This window comes from Macaca nemestrina, chromosome 5, assembly GCF_043159975.1.
Source record: "Macaca nemestrina isolate mMacNem1 chromosome 5, mMacNem.hap1, whole genome shotgun sequence".
Taxonomy (NCBI): domain Eukaryota; kingdom Metazoa; phylum Chordata; class Mammalia; order Primates; family Cercopithecidae; genus Macaca; species Macaca nemestrina.
The window spans coordinates 102,334,273-102,351,698 of NC_092129.1; the positions used below are offsets into that span (position 1 = coordinate 102,334,273).

The window sequence follows — 17,426 nt, forward strand, 5'->3', positions numbered from 1 at the left end:
TAACAAACTGGAAAACCTAGAGAAAATGGATAAACTCCTGGAAACATACAACCTATCAAGATTGAATCAGGAAGAAATAGAAAACATGAACAGATCAATAACCAGTAGCAAGATTGAATAAGTAATAAAAAATCTCCCAAAAACAACAACAACAAAGGACTAGATGGATTCACTGTAAAATTTTACCCAATGTAGAAAGAAGAGTAAATCCCAACCCTCCTCAAATTATTCCAAAAAATTGAATAGAAGGGAATTCACCCTAATTTATTCTACAAGGCCAGCATTACTCTGATACCAAAACCAAGTAAGTGTACAAAAACAACAATCAAAAAAAAAAAACCCACAAAAACTACAGTATCACTGATAAACATAAATGGAAAAATGTCAAGAAAACACTAGCCAAATGAATTCAACAGCACATCAAAAATATAATACAACATGATGAAGTGGAATTTATCCAAAGGAGGCAGGGATGATTTAACATACACAAACTAGTAAATGTGATACATCACATCAAAAGAATGAAAAACAAAAACTGTATGATCATCTCAATAACACAAAAAAAATTTGATAAAGTTCAACATTCCTACATGATAAAAACTCTCAACGAACTAGACATAGAAGGAATATACCTCAAAATAATAAAAGGCCATATATGACAAACCCACAGCTAACAACATATTGCACTGGGAAAAGTGAAAAACCTTTTCACTAAGAACTGGAACAAGACAGGATGCCCACTTCCACTACCCCTATTTAACACAGCACTGGAAGTTCTAGCCAGAGCAATGCAAGAGAAAGAAATAAAAAGCATCCAAATTGGAAAAGAGAAAGTAAAACTGTCCCTTTTAACAAATATTATTTTGTATTTAGAAAAACCAAAAGACTCCACCAAATAGAGCTGATAAACAAATTCAGTAAAGTTGTAAGACACAAAATCAACATACAAAACTCAGCAGTTTCTATACGCCAATAATAAAATAGCTGAAAAAGAAATCAAGAAGACAATCCCATTAGCCATAGCTACAAAAAAAGAAAAAAAGAAAGCTATAGAGAAATTTAACCAAAGAGATGAAAGATCTCTACAAGTAAAACTACAGAACACTGGTGAAAGAAAGTAAAGAGGACACAAACAAATGGAAAGATACACTATGCTCATGGATCAGAAGACTCAGTAACAATCAGAAGGAACATACAGCCCAAAGCAATATAAAGAATCAATACAATCGTTATCAAAATATCACTGTTATTTTTCACAGAAATAGAAAAAACAATCCTAAAATTCATATGGAACCAAAAACCCACTAGAATAGCCAAAGCAATCCTGAGCAAAGAGAATAAAGATAGAGACATCATATTACCTGATTTCAAAATACATTCCAAGGCTATGGTAACCAAAACAGCATAGTATTGGTATGAAAGTAGACACATAAACCAAAAGAACGGAACAGAGAACCCAGAAATAAATCCACATATTTATAGCCAACTGATTTTCAACAATGATGTAGAGAATATACACTGAGGAAAGGACACCCTCTTCAATAAATGGTGCTGGGAAAATTGGATATCCATATGCAGAAGAATGAAGATGAACTCCAATCTCTCACCATATTAAAAAATCAACTCGAAACGGATTAAAGACTTAAATATAAGACCTGAAACTATAAAATCACTAGAAGAAAACACTGAAAAAACACTTCATGACATTGGTCTGAGCAAAGATTTTATGGTTAAGACCTCAAAAGCACAGACAACTAACACAAAAATAGACAAATGTAACTATATTAAATTTAAAAGTTTCTACACAGCAAAGGAAACAATCAAGAGAGTGAAGAGACAACATGTTGAATGGGAGAAAATATCTGCAATCTATTTATCTAATAAGGACTGATATCCAGAATATATAAGGAACTCAACCATAAAAAAAAGTAATCCCGGGGGCGGAGCAAGATGGCAGAATAGGAACAGCTCCAGTCTCCAGCTCCCAGTGCGAGTGACACAGAAGACACGTGATTTCTGCATTATCAACTGAGGTACTGGGTTCATCTCACTGGGGAGTGCGGGACAATCAGTGCTGGTCAGCTGTTGCAGCCCGACCAGCCAGAGCTGAAGCAGGGCAAGGCATCGCCTCACCTGGGAAGCACAAGGGGGAAGGGAATCCCTTTTCCTAGCCAGGGGAACTGAGACACACAACACCTGGAAAATCGGGTAACTCCCACCCCAATACTAGGCTTTAAGCAAACAGGCACACCAGGAGATTATATCCCACACCTGGCCGGGAGGGTCCCACGCCCACGCAGCCTTCCTCATTGCTAGCACAGCAGTCTGCGATCTAACCGCAAGGCAGCAGCGAGGCTGGGGGAGGGGCGCCGCCATTGCTGAGGCTTAAGTCGGTAAACAAAGCCCTGGGAAGATCGAACTGGGTGGAGCTCACAGCAGTTCAAGGAGACCTGCCAGTCTCTGTAGACTCCACCTCCGGGGACAGGGCACAGCTAAAAAACAACAACAACAACAACAACAACAACAAAAAGCAGCAGAAACCTCTGCAGACGCAAGCAACTCTGTCTGACAGCTTTGAAGAGAGCAGTGGATCTCCCAACACGGAGGTTGAGATCTGAGAACGGACAGACTGCCTGCTCAAGTGGGTCCCTGACGCCTGAGTAGCCTAACTGGGAGACATCCTCTACTAGGAGCAGACCGACACCCCACACCTCACACAGTGGAGTACACCCCTGAGAGGAAGCTTCCAAAGCAAGAATCAGACAGGTACACTCGCTGTTCAGTAGTATTCTATCTTCTGCAGCCTCTGCTGCTGACACCCAGGCAAACAGGGTCTGGAGTGGACCTTAAGCAATCCCCAAGAGACCTACAGCTGAGAGTCCTGACTGTTAGAAGGAAAACTAACAAATAGGAAGGACACCCACACCAAAACCACATCAGTACATCACCATCATCAAAGACCAGAGGCAGATAAAACCACAAAGATGGGGAAAAGGCAGGACAGAAAAGCTGGAAATTCAAAAAATAAGAGCGCATCTCCCCCTCCAAAGGAACGCAGCTCATCGCCAGCAACGGATCAAAGCTGGACGGAGAATGACTTTGACGAGATGAGAGAAGAAGGCTTCAGTCCATCAAAATTCTCAGAGCTAAAGGAGGAATTACGTACCCAGCACAAAGAAACTAAAAAGCTTGAAAAAAGAGTGGAAGAATTGATAACCAGAATAATTAATGCAGAGAAGGCCATAAACGAACGGACAGAGATGAAAACCATGACACGAGAAATAAGTGACAAATGCACAAGCTTCAGTAACCGACTCGATCAACTGGAAGAAAGAGTATCAGCGATTGAGGATCAAATGAATGAAATGAAGCGAGAAGAGAAATCTAAACAAAAAAGGAGAAAAAGAAATGAACAAAGCCTGCAAGAAGTATGGGATTATGTAAAAAGACCAAATCTATGTCTGATTGGGGTGCCTGAAAGTGAGGGGGAAAATGGAACCAAGTTGGGAAACACTCTTCAGGATATCATCCAGGAGAACTTCCCCAACCTAGTAGGGCAGGCTAACATTCAAATTCAGGAAATACAGAGAACGCCACAAAGATACTCCTCGAGAAGAGCAACTCCAAGACACATAATTGCCAGATTCACCAAAGTTGAAATGAAGGAAAAAATGTTAAGGGCAGCCAGAGAGAAAGGTCGGGTTACCCACAAGGGAAGCCCATCAGACTAACAGCAGATCTCTCGGCAGAAACTCTACAAACCAGAAGAGAGTGGGGGCCAATATTCAACATTCTTAAAGAAAAGAATTTTAAACCCAGAATTTCATATCCAGCCAAACTAAGTTTCATAAGTGAAGGAGAAATAAAATCCTTTACAGACAAGCAAATGCTTAGAGATTTTGTCACCACCAGGCCTGCCTTACAAGAGACCCTGAAGGAAGCACTAAACATGGAAAGGAACAACCGGTACCAGCCATTGCATGCCAAAATGTAAAGACCATCGAGGCTAGGAAGAAACTGCATCAACTAACGAGCAAAATAACCAGTTAATATCATTATGGCAGGATCAAGTTCACACATAACAATATTAATCTTAAATGTAAATGAACTAAATGCTCCGATTAAAAGACACAGACTGGCAAACTGGATAAAGAGTCAAGACCCATCAGTCTGCTGTATTCAGGAGACCCATCTCACATGCAGAGACATACATAGGCTCAAAATAAAGGGATGGAGGAAGATCTACCAAGCAAATGGAGAACAAAAAAAAAGCAGGGGTTGCAATACTAGTCTCTGATAAAACAGACTTTAAACCATCAAAGATCAAAAGAGACAAAGAAGGCCATTACATGATGGTAAAGGGATCAATTCAACAGGAAGAGCTAACTATCCTAAATATATATGCACCTAATACAGGAGCACCCAGATTCATAAAGCAAGTCCTTAGAGACTTACAAAGAGACTTAGACTCCCATACAAAAATAATGGGAGACTTCAACACCCCACTGTCAACATTAGACAGATCAACAAGACAGAAAGTTAACAAGGATATCCAGGAATTGAACTCATCTCTGCAGCAAGCAGACCTAATAGACATCTACAGAACTCTCCACCCTAAATCAACACAATTTACATTCTTTTCAGCACCACATCACACTTATTCCAAAACTGACCACATAATTGGAAGTAAAGCACTCCTCAGCAAATGTACAAAACCAGAAATTATAACAAACAGTCTCTCAGACCACAGTGCAATCAAACTAGAACTCAGGACTAAGAAATTCAGTCAAAACCGTTCAACTACATGGAAACTGAATAACCTGCTCCTGAATGACTACTGGGTACATAACGAAATGAAGGCAGAAATAAAGATGTTCTTTGAAACCAATGAGAACAAAGATACAACATACCAGAATCTCTGGGACACATTTAAAACAATGTGTAGAGGGAAATTTATAGCACTAAATGCCCACAAGAGAAAGCTGGAAAGATCTAAAATTGACACTCTAACATCACAATTAAAAGAACTAGAGAAGCAAGAGCAAACACATTCAAAAGCTAGCAGAAGGCAAGAAATAACTAAGATCAGAGCAGAACTGAAGGAGATAGAGACACAAAAAACCCTCCAAAAAATCAATGAATCCAGGAGTTGGTTTTATGAAAAGATCAACAAAATTGATAGACTGCTAGCAAGACTAATAAAGAAGAAAAGAGAGAAGAATCAAATGGATGCAATAAAAAATGATAAAGGGGATATCACCACCGACCACACAGAAATACAAACTACCATCAGAGAATACTATAAACACCTCTACGCAAATAAACTAGAAAATCTAGAAGAAATGGATAATTTCCTGGACACTTACACTCTCCCAAGACTAAACCAGGAAGAAGCTGAATCCCTGAATAGACCAATAGCAGGTTCTGAAAATGAGGCAATAATTAATAGCCTACCAACCAAAAAAAGTCCAGGACCAGATGGATTCACAGCTGAATTCTACCAGAGGTACAAGGAGGAGCTGGTACCATTCCTTCTGAAACTATTCCAATCAATAGAAAAAGAGGGAATCCTCCTTAACTCATTTTATGAGGCCAACATCATCCTGATACCAAAGCCTGGCAGAGACACAACAAAAAAAGAGAATTTTAGACCAATATCCCTGATGAACATCGATGCAAAAATCCTCAATAAAATACTGGCAAACCGGATCCTGCAGTGCATCAAAAAGCTTATCCACCATGATCAAGTGGGCTTCATCCCTGGGATGCAGGCTGGTTCAACATATGCAAATCAATAAACGTAATTCAGCATATAAACAGAACCAAAGACAAAAACCACATGATTATCTCAATAGATGCAGAAAAGGCCTTTGACAAAATTCAACAGCCCTTCATGCTAAAAACTCTCAATACATTCAGTATTGATGGAATGTACCTCAAAATAATAAGAGCTATTTATGACAAACCCACAGCCAATATCATACTGAATGGGCAAAAACTGGAAAAATTCCCTTTGAAAACTGGCACAAGACAGGGATGCCCTCTCTCACCACTTCTATTCAACATAGTGTTGGAAGTTCTGGCTAGGGCAATCAGGCAAGAGAAAGAAATCAAGGGTATTCAGTTAGGAAAAGAAGAAGTCAAATTGTCCCTCTTTGCAGATGACATGATTGTATATTTAGAAAACCCCATTGTCTCAGCCCAAAATCTCCTTAAGCTGATAAGAAACTTCAGCAAAGTCTCAGGATACAAAATTAATGTGCAAAAATCACAAGCATTCGTATACACCAGTAACAGACAAACAGAGAGCCAAATCATGAATGAACTTCCATTCACAATTGCTTCAAAGAGAATAAAATACCTAGGAATCCAACTTACAAGGGATGTAAAGGACCTCTTCAAGGAGAACTACAAACCACTGCTCAGTGAAATCAAAGAGGACACAAACAAATGGAAGAACATACCATGCTCATGGATAGGAAGAATCAATATCGTGAAAATGGCCATATTGCCCAAGGTAATTTATAGATTCAATGCCATCCCCATCAAGCTACCAATGACTTTCTTCACAGAATTGGAAAAAACTGCTTTAAAGTTCATATGGAACCAAAAAAGAGCCCGCATCTCCAAGACAATCCTAAGTCAAAAGAACAAAGCTGGAGGCATCACGCTACCTGACTTCAAAATATACTACAAGGCTACAGTAACCAAAACAGCATGGTACTGGTACCAAAACAGAGATATAGACCAATGGAACAGAACAGAGTCCTCAGAAATAATATCACACATATACAGCCATCTGATCTTTGATAAACCTGAGAGAAACAAGAAATGGGGAAAGGATTCCCTATTTAATAAATAGTGCTGGGATAATTGGCTAGCCATAAGTAGAAAGCTGAAACTGGATCCTTTCCTTACTCCTCATATGAAAATTAATTCAAGATGAATTAGAGACTTAAATGTTAGACCTAATACCATAAAAACCCTAGAAGAAAATCTAGGTAATACCATTCAGGACATAGGCATGGGCAAGGACTTGATGTCTGAAACACCAAAAGCAACGGCAGCAAAAGCCAAAATTGACAAATGGGATCTAATTAAACTAAAGAGTTTCTGCACAGCAAAAGAAACTACCATCAGAGTGAACAGGCAACCTACAGAATGGGAGAAAATGTTTGCAATCTACTCATCTGACAAAGGGCTAATATCCAGAACCTACAAAGAACTCAAACAAATTTACAAGAAAAAAACAAACAACCCCATCAAAAAGTGGGCAAAGGATATGAATAGACATTTCTCAAAAGAGGACATTCATACAGCCAACAGACACATGAAAAAATGCTCATCATCACTGGCCATCAGAGAAATGCAAATCAAAACCACAATGAGATACCATCTCACACCAGTTAGAATGGCAATCACTAAAAAGTCAGGAAACAACAGGTGCAGGAGAGGATGTGGAGAAACAGGAACACTTTTACACTGTTGGTGGGATTGTAAACTAGTTCAACCATTATGGAAAACAGTATGGCGATTCCTCAAGGATCTAGAACTAGAAGTACCATATAACCACAATGAGATACCATCTCACACCAGTTAGAATGGCAATCATTAAAAAGTCAGGAAACAACAGGTGCAGGAGAGGATGTGGAGAAATAGGAACACTTTTACACTGTTGGTGGGATTGTAAACTAGTTCAACCATTATGGAAAACAGTATGGCGATTCCTCAAGGATCTAGAACTAGAAGTACCATATAACCCAGCCATCCCATTACTGGGTATATACCCAAAGGATTATAAATCATGCTGCTATAAAGACACATGCACACGTATGTTTGCTGCGGCATTATTCATGATAGCAAAGACTTGGAATCAACCCAAATGTCCATCAGTGACAGACTGGGTTAAGAAAATGTGGCATATATACAACATGGAATACTATGCAGCCATAAAAAAGGATGAGTTTGTGTCCTTTGTAGGGACATGGATGCAGTTGGAAACCATCATTCTCAGCAAACTATCGCAAGAACAGAAAACCAAACACCGCATATTCTCACTCATAGGTGGGAACTGAACAATGAGATCACTTGGACTCGGGAAGGGGAACATCACACACTGGGGCGTATCACGGGGAGGGGGGAGGGGGGAGGGATTGCATTGGGAGCTACGCCTGATGTAAATGACGAGTTGATGGGTGCAGCACACCAACATGGCATAAGTATACATATGTAACAAACCTGCACATTATGCACATGTACCCTAGAACTTAAAGTATAATAAAAAATAAATAAATAAATAAATAAATAAATAATCCCATTAAAAAGTGGGCCAAGAACACGAATAGACAATTCTCAAAAGATGACAAGTAGCTGATAAGTATATGAAAAAATGCTCAATATCACTGATTATCAGGGATGTGCAAATCAAAACCATAATTAGATATCATCCTATCCCAGTTAGAATGGCTATTACTAAAAAAACAAAAGAAAACACACAAGAAATAATAGATGCTGGTAAGGATGTAAAGAAAAGGGAACTCACATACTCTTGTTGGGAATGTAAATTAGTACAACCATTATGGAAAACAGCATGGAGATTTCTCAAAAAACTAAAATATTAATAGAACTACCATGTAATCCAGCAATCCCACTACTGGGTGTCTATCAAAGTAAAATAAATAATTACATCAGAGATACTTGCATTTGCATATTTATTGCAGCACCATTCACAATAGCAAAGATATGGAATCCACCTAAGTGTCCACAAACAAGGAATGTATAAATAAAGAAAATATGTTATACTATATGCATACAATGGAATACTATTTGGCCATAAAAAATAATGAAATTATGTCACTAGCAGAAACATGAAAGGAAGTGGAGATCATTACATTAAGTGAAATACACAGACACAGAAAGACAAATACTGCATGTTCTCACTCATAGGAGCTACAAAATTTGATGTCATTGACGTAGAGAATAGAATGATAGATTATCAGAGGTAGGGAAGGGTGCAAAACAAGATGCATGTTGGGAATATTTACCCTGATATATTCTTTTAGGACCTCAAATGCCAGGCTAACGAGTGTAAATTTACTTCCCTGTCAGTGGTGAGCCACTGACAGTTGCAGAGCAAGGTGCTAAGACAATTGTCTTTAAGAAATCTAATCTAACTGTCATGTTACCTAAATTGGTACTGAAGGTAAAGATATCAACACAGTATTAAAATAATATGGCTACAGAGGGTGAACTAAGGCAGTGGGAAGGGAGAAAAAGGTGTAATGTTTAAAGACAGATCATAGGATTTGGCCAGTGATCGGATACTGGGGCACAAGGAGAGATGAAAAAGATTTCTCATGGGCTTCAAGTCCCTATTACAAGAAACAGGAAACAGAAGGAAAAAGAAGAAGGAAAATGACTTGATATTACTTGAGGGCATAAGGAGTTGAAGTACAGGGCATCAAATTGCCTATCAGGTATTTGGAAATGCAAGATAAGAGGTCAGCAGTGGGATAAAAACAGAAATAGGACAATAAGGAAATTACTTACTATTTGTGCAGCTAAAATACTGACACAAGTAAATTCTCATATTGAAAAATGCAAGTGTCACTACAATTGCTACTTTACTTCTGTGGTGAGCAAGTCATAAATAATTAAACATCACTGGTCTTATCAAAGCCAAGAAGAATGCAATCTAATTGTTTTGAATCTAGCAATCTAGTAAATATTGTTTTAAATACTAGAAAACTTAACAATATAGTACTTCCTGTGAATTCTCCAAAACAAGCTTTCCTTAAATAAGGTCTACATAACCTCATAACACTCAGGAACAGAAATAACACTAGACTTTATTGGAAATTCTTCTTGTGGCACAGTACATTCAACATTAGGAGGTTACAAGGCAGATTCAAGGGAAAAGTATAGCAGGTAAGTTTTTAGGCAAATGTTCCTAAACCTTTCTATTTGGCTTGCATTGCTAGATAACAAAAACCAGGCCAGGCATGGTGGCTCACACCTATAATCCCAGCACTTTGGGCAGCTGAGGCAGGCAGAGTACTTGAGGCCAAGAGTTCAAGACCAGCCTGGTCAACATGGTGAAACCCCATCTCTACTAAAAAAACAAAAATTAGTCAGGCGTGGTGGCACACTCCTGTAATCTCAGCTACTCGGGAGGCTGAGACAGGAGAACTGCTTGAACCTGGGAGGCGCAGGTTGCAGTGATCCGAGATCATGCCACTACACTCCAGCCTGGGGGACAGAGTGAGACTCTGTCTCATAGATACACAGATAGACAGCAGGCAGGCAGACAGACAGAAAGCAAATACCAAATGACAATGGGAACTTGCTTTAAAACAGCAATAAAAACCTTCCAAAGAGAATGCTGTTATTACCAATGCGTAAACATGACTCTTCTCCAACCCAGGAAGAACGTTAACAGCAAATGAGATCCTGCCATTTAAGCAAATGCACCTAAGTGCTCTCAAACACAATGGGCCCTTGAACAACACAGGTTTGAACTGCAACTGAGTCCATCTATATATGGGTTTTCTTTTACCTTTGACACTTCGACAGAAAGACCAACCCTCCCTATTTCTACTCCTCCTCCTCAGCCTACTCAAGATGAAGATGAGGATGAAGACCTTTATGATGATCCACTTCCACTTAAAGAATAGTAAATGTATTTTCTCTTCCTTATGATTTTCTTAATAGCATCTTCTTTTCTCTAGCTCACTTTATTGTAAGAATATAGTATATAATGCACATAAAATACATATATATGTTAATTGACTGTTTATGTTATAAGTAGAGCTTCTGGTCAACAGTAGGCTGTTAGTAGTTAAGTTTTTGGGAAGTCAAAACTTATACATGAATTTTCAACCGCGTGGGAGAGTGAGGGTGTTGGCACCCCTAATCCCCGTATTGTTCAAAGGTCAACTATATAAAACAAATTCTATTTCTGGCAACATGGTCAAAAACCAAATCCTAAAATGGACGAGAAAATAGGAAGAACAGAAATTAAATTATATTTTATCAAAAAAACAGCTATAATATAACCCAACCTGATTCATCTTATCTTGAATGATAAAAATCCAACATTACAACATGGTTAATCATCATTAAAATATAAAGTAAAGCATATATGAGACAGGCAAATTTCCATCTTTCTAAAGACTATTGTCTCAGAATAACAGTTCAGCAAACTGATAGTAATCAACATTCTGTATAACTTTTAAATAGTTTAAGAGCTAATGCTAGTTTTTAGTAAATATAAGGGGAAAAGTGACTAATTTAAATATCTTTTGAGATAACCTATTTAGAACCTCTGCCATCATGCTAGGAAAAATAAGTTTCTATTCATTAATCATCCTCAGCTAACTTTCTACATGACATGCAAAAGCACTATAGAGCAGTAGGCTGAATATACAGCAATTCCTAGGTGACAAAGGACTAAGAGAAAAGAAGCCAAGTTACTTGTTTAAAGTGATTCAGCAAGTTAGCAGCAAATCCCAATGTTCCTTCTTCCAATTGTCACTACCTCCCATAAGCCAATCATTATCAAAACTAATCAAGACTGAATAAACACTTACCAACAAAGGAGGCAACAAACACTTAAGACCCCTAGACACAGATTTGAAATATCTCCAAAATTTTAACAACTCAAAGGGCAAATTAAATGAACAGCTGCTACTTGTGAGCATCTTCCCACACTTCAAAATTCAAGCCAATACATCTGGATTTTATGCAACTATTTTCTTTCTTTCTACAAATGTCACACTGATAAATCTAAGAGTACTCTTCCACTGGAATACTTTGGTTACTTTCAGCACACCTTACCTGATCAAAAAGTTCAGTACCATCTGATCCTGCTGCTCTCATTAGTTCATCTTCTCCACCAGGATGATATTCCATATAAGGGCTGACATTATAAACGAAACCTGTATCAAAGCAAGCAGAAAAAATATCCTAAATGAACTTCTCAAAAATTGTAAAACTTAAAAGTTTCAATGAATCTTTCCAAATACATTCCATTTAATTAATCACTGTTATTTCAAAGTATCAAGAACTAACTGTAAAGGATCTGAGATTTCATCATATTTGCAAGCAAACAACTTAACCTGCCACTTCCATGGGTCCTAGCAGATAACAAGAGACTCCTAGGTCGGAGACAAAGAAGAGTTTAGCACCCACATCAATAGCAGTAGTCAGAATATAAGCATTTGTGTCAGTTCACTGAACCCAAATTCCCAAGAGTGCTATGTGAAGAGGGCCAGGTAACACCTGCACACTCAATGTGCTGCATTACAGGAGAGGAACTCTTGAGCTCAGGAAACTTGAATCTTTTATAAGCATGCCTGCCCTTGTTCCTGAGGGAGATATTTACTATACAGAAGAGTAAGCAAATCTGTGCTTTGTTCTAGAGGGAGACAGTAACATTCAAGGTTGTTCACAATGCAAATATCCTTTAAAAGATTGTCCAAAAAGACAGTGCCTCTGCTCATAAGACGTGCAGAAATGCAAAAGAAAATTGCCTCCCAACACAAAGAAATGAAATACTGTGTATACAATCTTTGAAAGTACACACACACACATGCAGAGAGAGAGAGAAAAAAAAGTAACTACTATATAGTCATAACATTTCCACTATTGCCCTGGTAGAAGAATCTGATGAAAAAAGAATCAAGCTCTAATCCATGTTTCTGATCATCTCAGCAAAGGTTAAGCAATGGTGACCACTTAGGCAAGCTCTGTGAAAAGGAAGTCCAACTCTTCTCAAAGATTATTATTCAGATTTTAATCTTTTTGTCTTCTCCAAGTATTTATTTCATCTATTCAACTGTTATTTATTTTTATGTTTTAAGAAAGAGGAATAGGGAACAACAAATACAAAATATCTCAATGCATAGCTCTCCCAAGGAAGTTGCTTTTTCATTCTTCAAAACTAGATAGATACTAGACAAATCTAGCCCTAAAGACATCACAAAAGTGCAGTAAGAACAACTGGTTTTTAAAAAAATATCCAGGACTATTTCCTCTTTATATGACGACTTTCATGAATTTAAATAACCTCAGATAACTTAAAATGTTCATCCTATACAACAATCTTGAAAGAAAAGAAGGGGTTGGATTTCAGACCCAAGAAAAGTACTGCAGTTTTTTGACCAGCGATATTTTAGAAAATAACCAACCAGTCCAGATTTCTCCGTAAAATCTCTTAAAGGTAAGCACAAAAGGAAGTAAATCCACAGAATTTCTTTTTTTTGTTTGTTTATTTTTTTGTTTATTTATTTATTTTTTATTTTTTATTATTATTATACTTTAAGTTCTAGGGTACATGTGCATAACGTGCAGGTTTGTTACATATGTATACTTGTGCCATGTTGCTGTGCTGCACCTATCAACTCGTCAGCACCCATCAACTCGTCATTTACATCAGGTATAACTCCCAGTGCAATCCCTCCCCCCTCGCCCCTCCCCATGATAGGCCCTGGTGTGTGATGTTCCCCTTCCCGAGTCCAAGTGATCTCATTGTTCAGTTCCCACCTATGAGTGAGAACATGCGGTGTTTGGTTTTCTGTTCTTGTGATAGTTCGCTAAGAATGATGGTTTCCAGCTGCATCCATGTCCCTACAAAGGACACAAACTCATCCTTTTTTATGGCTGCATAGTATTCCATGGTGTATATGTGCCACATTTTCTTAATCCAGTCTGTCACTGATGGACATTTGGGTTGATTCAGCAGCATTCCAAGTAAGTCTGAACAAAACTAGTTAAGCTCCCTCTTTTTTCCTTCCCCATATGCCTAGAGTCCCACAAGATTTAGAAGAATATTTTCCCATTGTTTAATGCTCCAAAATCCAGAGACCAAAAATGTGAGTGGTAATGATTAGGATCTGAATTATTCCCAATAGACTTTTTAAGACAGAGGATGCCTCCCAAACAAGAGTTCCAAGCTTTCTCTACAATCAATTCCTGACTGGAGTTGCTACAGTTTCTCAAGAACAAGAAATCTACAACCCATGATCATTTGTGACGGAATTTCATGAGTTTCAGCAACCAGCTTTTCCAGCAGCTTAAACAGCTATCCATGATAAGCACATAAAGCCTAAAACATTCCATACATGTTCTCTGCTAACCTGCTAGCCCTTTACATTGACCCTTACACTGTCACAGTCTTGTCTTTCTTTCTGATAGGGGCTAGGATCACTCTGTGGATGTGAGGAGCATCCCATCCTTTCCAGATGAAAAAAGCTAGGAATGTCTATCCCTTAGTACAAGGAATTAACACTGTTAAATAGTGTCTCAGTCCAAGATGCATTAGATCAAAAAGCACTCAGCTGTGTTAGTAATTTGCTAATTATGAAACTTAAACCTAGTCCCAAAACAGAACAGGTGCACTTCTTTTGATTCAGAGCCTCTTCTTTGCTCTTTCTCTCCTTCCTTCTTATCTCCCATTTTTCCTTTTCAGAAGTATTTCCGAACAACTAAAAACTTAGACCCCTGGATGTGGCAGAGAAATACAAACACACAAAAAAACAAACTTTATGCTTTTTCTTCATGCTTTATTATATAGGTGTACCTCAGAGATATTGCAGGTTTGGTTCCAGACCACTGCAGTAAAGCAAACAAAGCAAGCTACACTCATGTTTTGGTTTCCCAGCACATATGAAAGTTATGTTTAGGCCAGGCATGGTGGCTTATGCTTGTAATCCTAGTAGTTTGGGAGGTCAAGGCAGGAGGATTGCTTGATGCTAGGAGTTCAAGACCAGTCTGGGCAACCTAGTGAGATCCTGTCTCTACAAAAAAAAAAAAAAAAAATTAGCCAGGCATGGTAGATGGAGTGTGCCTCTAGTACCCCTGCTACTCGTGAGGCTGAGGTGGGCGGACAGCTTGAACACAGAAGTGTGAGGCTGCAGTTAGCCATGATCATGCCACTGCACTCCAGCCAGAAAAACAGTGAAGCCCTGTCTCTAAAATAAATAACAGATGTTTATGCTGTATTGTTGTCTATTAAGTGTGTAATAACATTATGTCTAAGACACAAATGTACATACCTTTATTAAATATACTTTGATAAAAATGCTAATATCGTCTGAGCCTTAAGTGAGTTAAACAGTTTGCTGGTGAAGGGTCTTGCCTTGATGTTGATGGCTGCTGACTGATCAACATGTTGGGTACTTAAGGCTGAGGTGGTGGTGGCAATTTCTTAAAATAAGTCAGCAGTAAAGCTGGCCATTCAACTGACTCGACCTTTCATGAGAGATTTATCTGTAGCATGCAATGTTGTCTGATTGCATTTTACTCACAGTAGAACTGCTTCCAAAACTGACGTCAATCCTCTCAAACCCTGCTGTTGTTTTACCAACTAAGTGCATGTAATATTCTAAATCCTCTGTTGTCATTTCAACAATGTTCACAGTATCTTCCAACAGGAGTAGATTCCATTTCAAGAACCACGATCTTTGCTCATCCCTAAGAAGCTACTCTTCAACCATTCAAGTTTTATCACACAGCAATTTCAGTCACATCTTTGCGTTCCACTTCTAATTCTAGTTCTCTAGCTGCTGTCACATCTACAGTGACTTCCTCCACTGAAGGAGGAACCCTTCAAAGTTACCCATGGGGTTGGAATCACCGTCCGCCAAACTCCTATTAATGTTGATACTTTGACCTCCCCTCATAAATCACAAATGTTCTTAATGGCCCAGAATGGTGAATCTTTTCCAGAAGATTTTCAATCTACTTTTCCCAGATCCATCAGAGGAATCACTATCTATGGCAGTCATAGCCTTATAAAATGTGTTTCTTAAATAACAAAACTTGAAAATCAAGATGACTCCTTGATTGATGGGCTGCAGGATGGATGCCATGTTAGAAGGTGATACAGTTTGTATATATGTCCCAGCCCAAATCTCATGTTGAATTATAATCCTCAGTGCTGAAGGTGGGGCCTGGTGGAAGGTGTCTGAATCATGGGGGCAGATATCTCACGGCTTGCTGCTGTCTTCATGATAGTTCTCACAAATCTGGTCATTTAAAAGTGTGTGGCACCTCCACCCCTCCTCTTTCTTTTTCTTGCTTCTGCTTTTGCTATGTGATGTGCCTGCTCCTGCTCTGCCTTCTGTCATGAGTTAAAGCTCTCTAAGACTTCCCCAAGAAGCCGATGCCAGCACTGTTTCCTGTACAGCTTGCAGAACCATGAGCCAATTAAACTTTTTTTCTTTATATATACCTAGTCTCAGGTATTTATTTACAGCAATGCAAGAACAACTTAATAGAGAAGGCATGATGTACACTGCTATCAGACCTCTTGGGTGACCAGTTGCATTGTCAATGAGTAATAATTTGAAAAGAATCTTTTTTAATGAGCAGTAGGTCTCAACTCTGAGCTTAAAATATTCAGTAAACCATGCTATAAACACTGATGTACTGTCATCCAAGCTTTGTTGTCCCATTTATAGAGCACAGGCAGGGTAGACTTAGCATAATTCTTTAGGGCCCTAGGATTCTTGGAATGGTAAATGGACACTGATTTCAAGTCACCAGCTGCACTAGGCCTTAACAGAGAGTCAAGACTGTCCTTTGAAGCTTTGAAGCCAGGTATCCCTCTCCAGCTGTGAAATTCCTACGTGGCATCTTCAGCCAACAGAAGACTAATCTACATGGAAAATGTGTTGTTTCGTGTATTCACCTATATCACTGATCTTAGCTAGATCTTCTAGATAACTTGCAGCAGCTTCCACATCAGCACTCGATGCTTCACATTGCACTTTTATGTTATGAAGGTGGCTTATTTCCTTAAACCTCATGAACCAACCTTTGCTAGCTTCTAACTTTTCTTCCACAGCTTCCTCACCTCTCTCAGCCTTCCTAGAATTGAAGACAGTTAGTATTCTGCCCTAAATCAGGTTTTGGCTTAAGAGAGTTGTGGCTGGTTTAACCTATCCACACCACTAAAGCTTTCTCCATATCACCAACAAGGCTGTTTTGCTTTCTTGTATCATTCATATGCTTACTGGGATAGCACTTTTAATTTCCTTCAATAACTTTTCCTTTGCATTCGCAGCTCAGCTAACTATGTGGCACTAGTGGTGTAGCTTTCAGCCTTTTTCAGCTTTCAACATGCCTTTCTCACTAAACTTAATCATTCCTCGTTTTTTATTTGAAGTGAGAGATATACAACACTTCCTTCACTTGAACACTCAGAGGCCAATGTAGGGATATTAATTGTCCTAATTTCAATATTGTTGGGTCTCAGGGAATGGAGTGGCCCAAGGAGAGGGAGAGACAGGAATTGTCAGTCGGGGAAGTAATGAGAACATACACATTTGTCCGTTCAGTTTACCATCTCATATGGGCTCAGTTTGTGGCACTCCAAAACTATTACAATAGTAACATCAAGATCACTGATCACAGATTATCGTAAG

The 17,426-nt window shown here is 38.7% G+C and overlaps 1 protein-coding gene across 9 annotated transcripts in view; it reads right to left on the reverse strand.

Moving 5' to 3' along the window:
- Positions 1–17,426, reverse strand: part of LOC105495949 (cytochrome b5 reductase 4) — a 129,986-nt gene that overhangs the window by 83,689 nt on the left and 28,871 nt on the right. For all 9 annotated transcript variants that reach the window (XR_011623585.1, XR_011623584.1, XR_011623583.1 and 6 more), the window contains exon 3: positions 11,836–11,936. Coding sequence is in view for 6 of the 9 variants with exons in the window: in XM_011765900.3 (XP_011764202.2) it covers positions 11,836–11,936 (101 nt within the window). In the remaining 3 variants the exon portion in view is untranslated. The remainder of the gene's footprint in view (positions 1–11,835; positions 11,937–17,426) is intronic.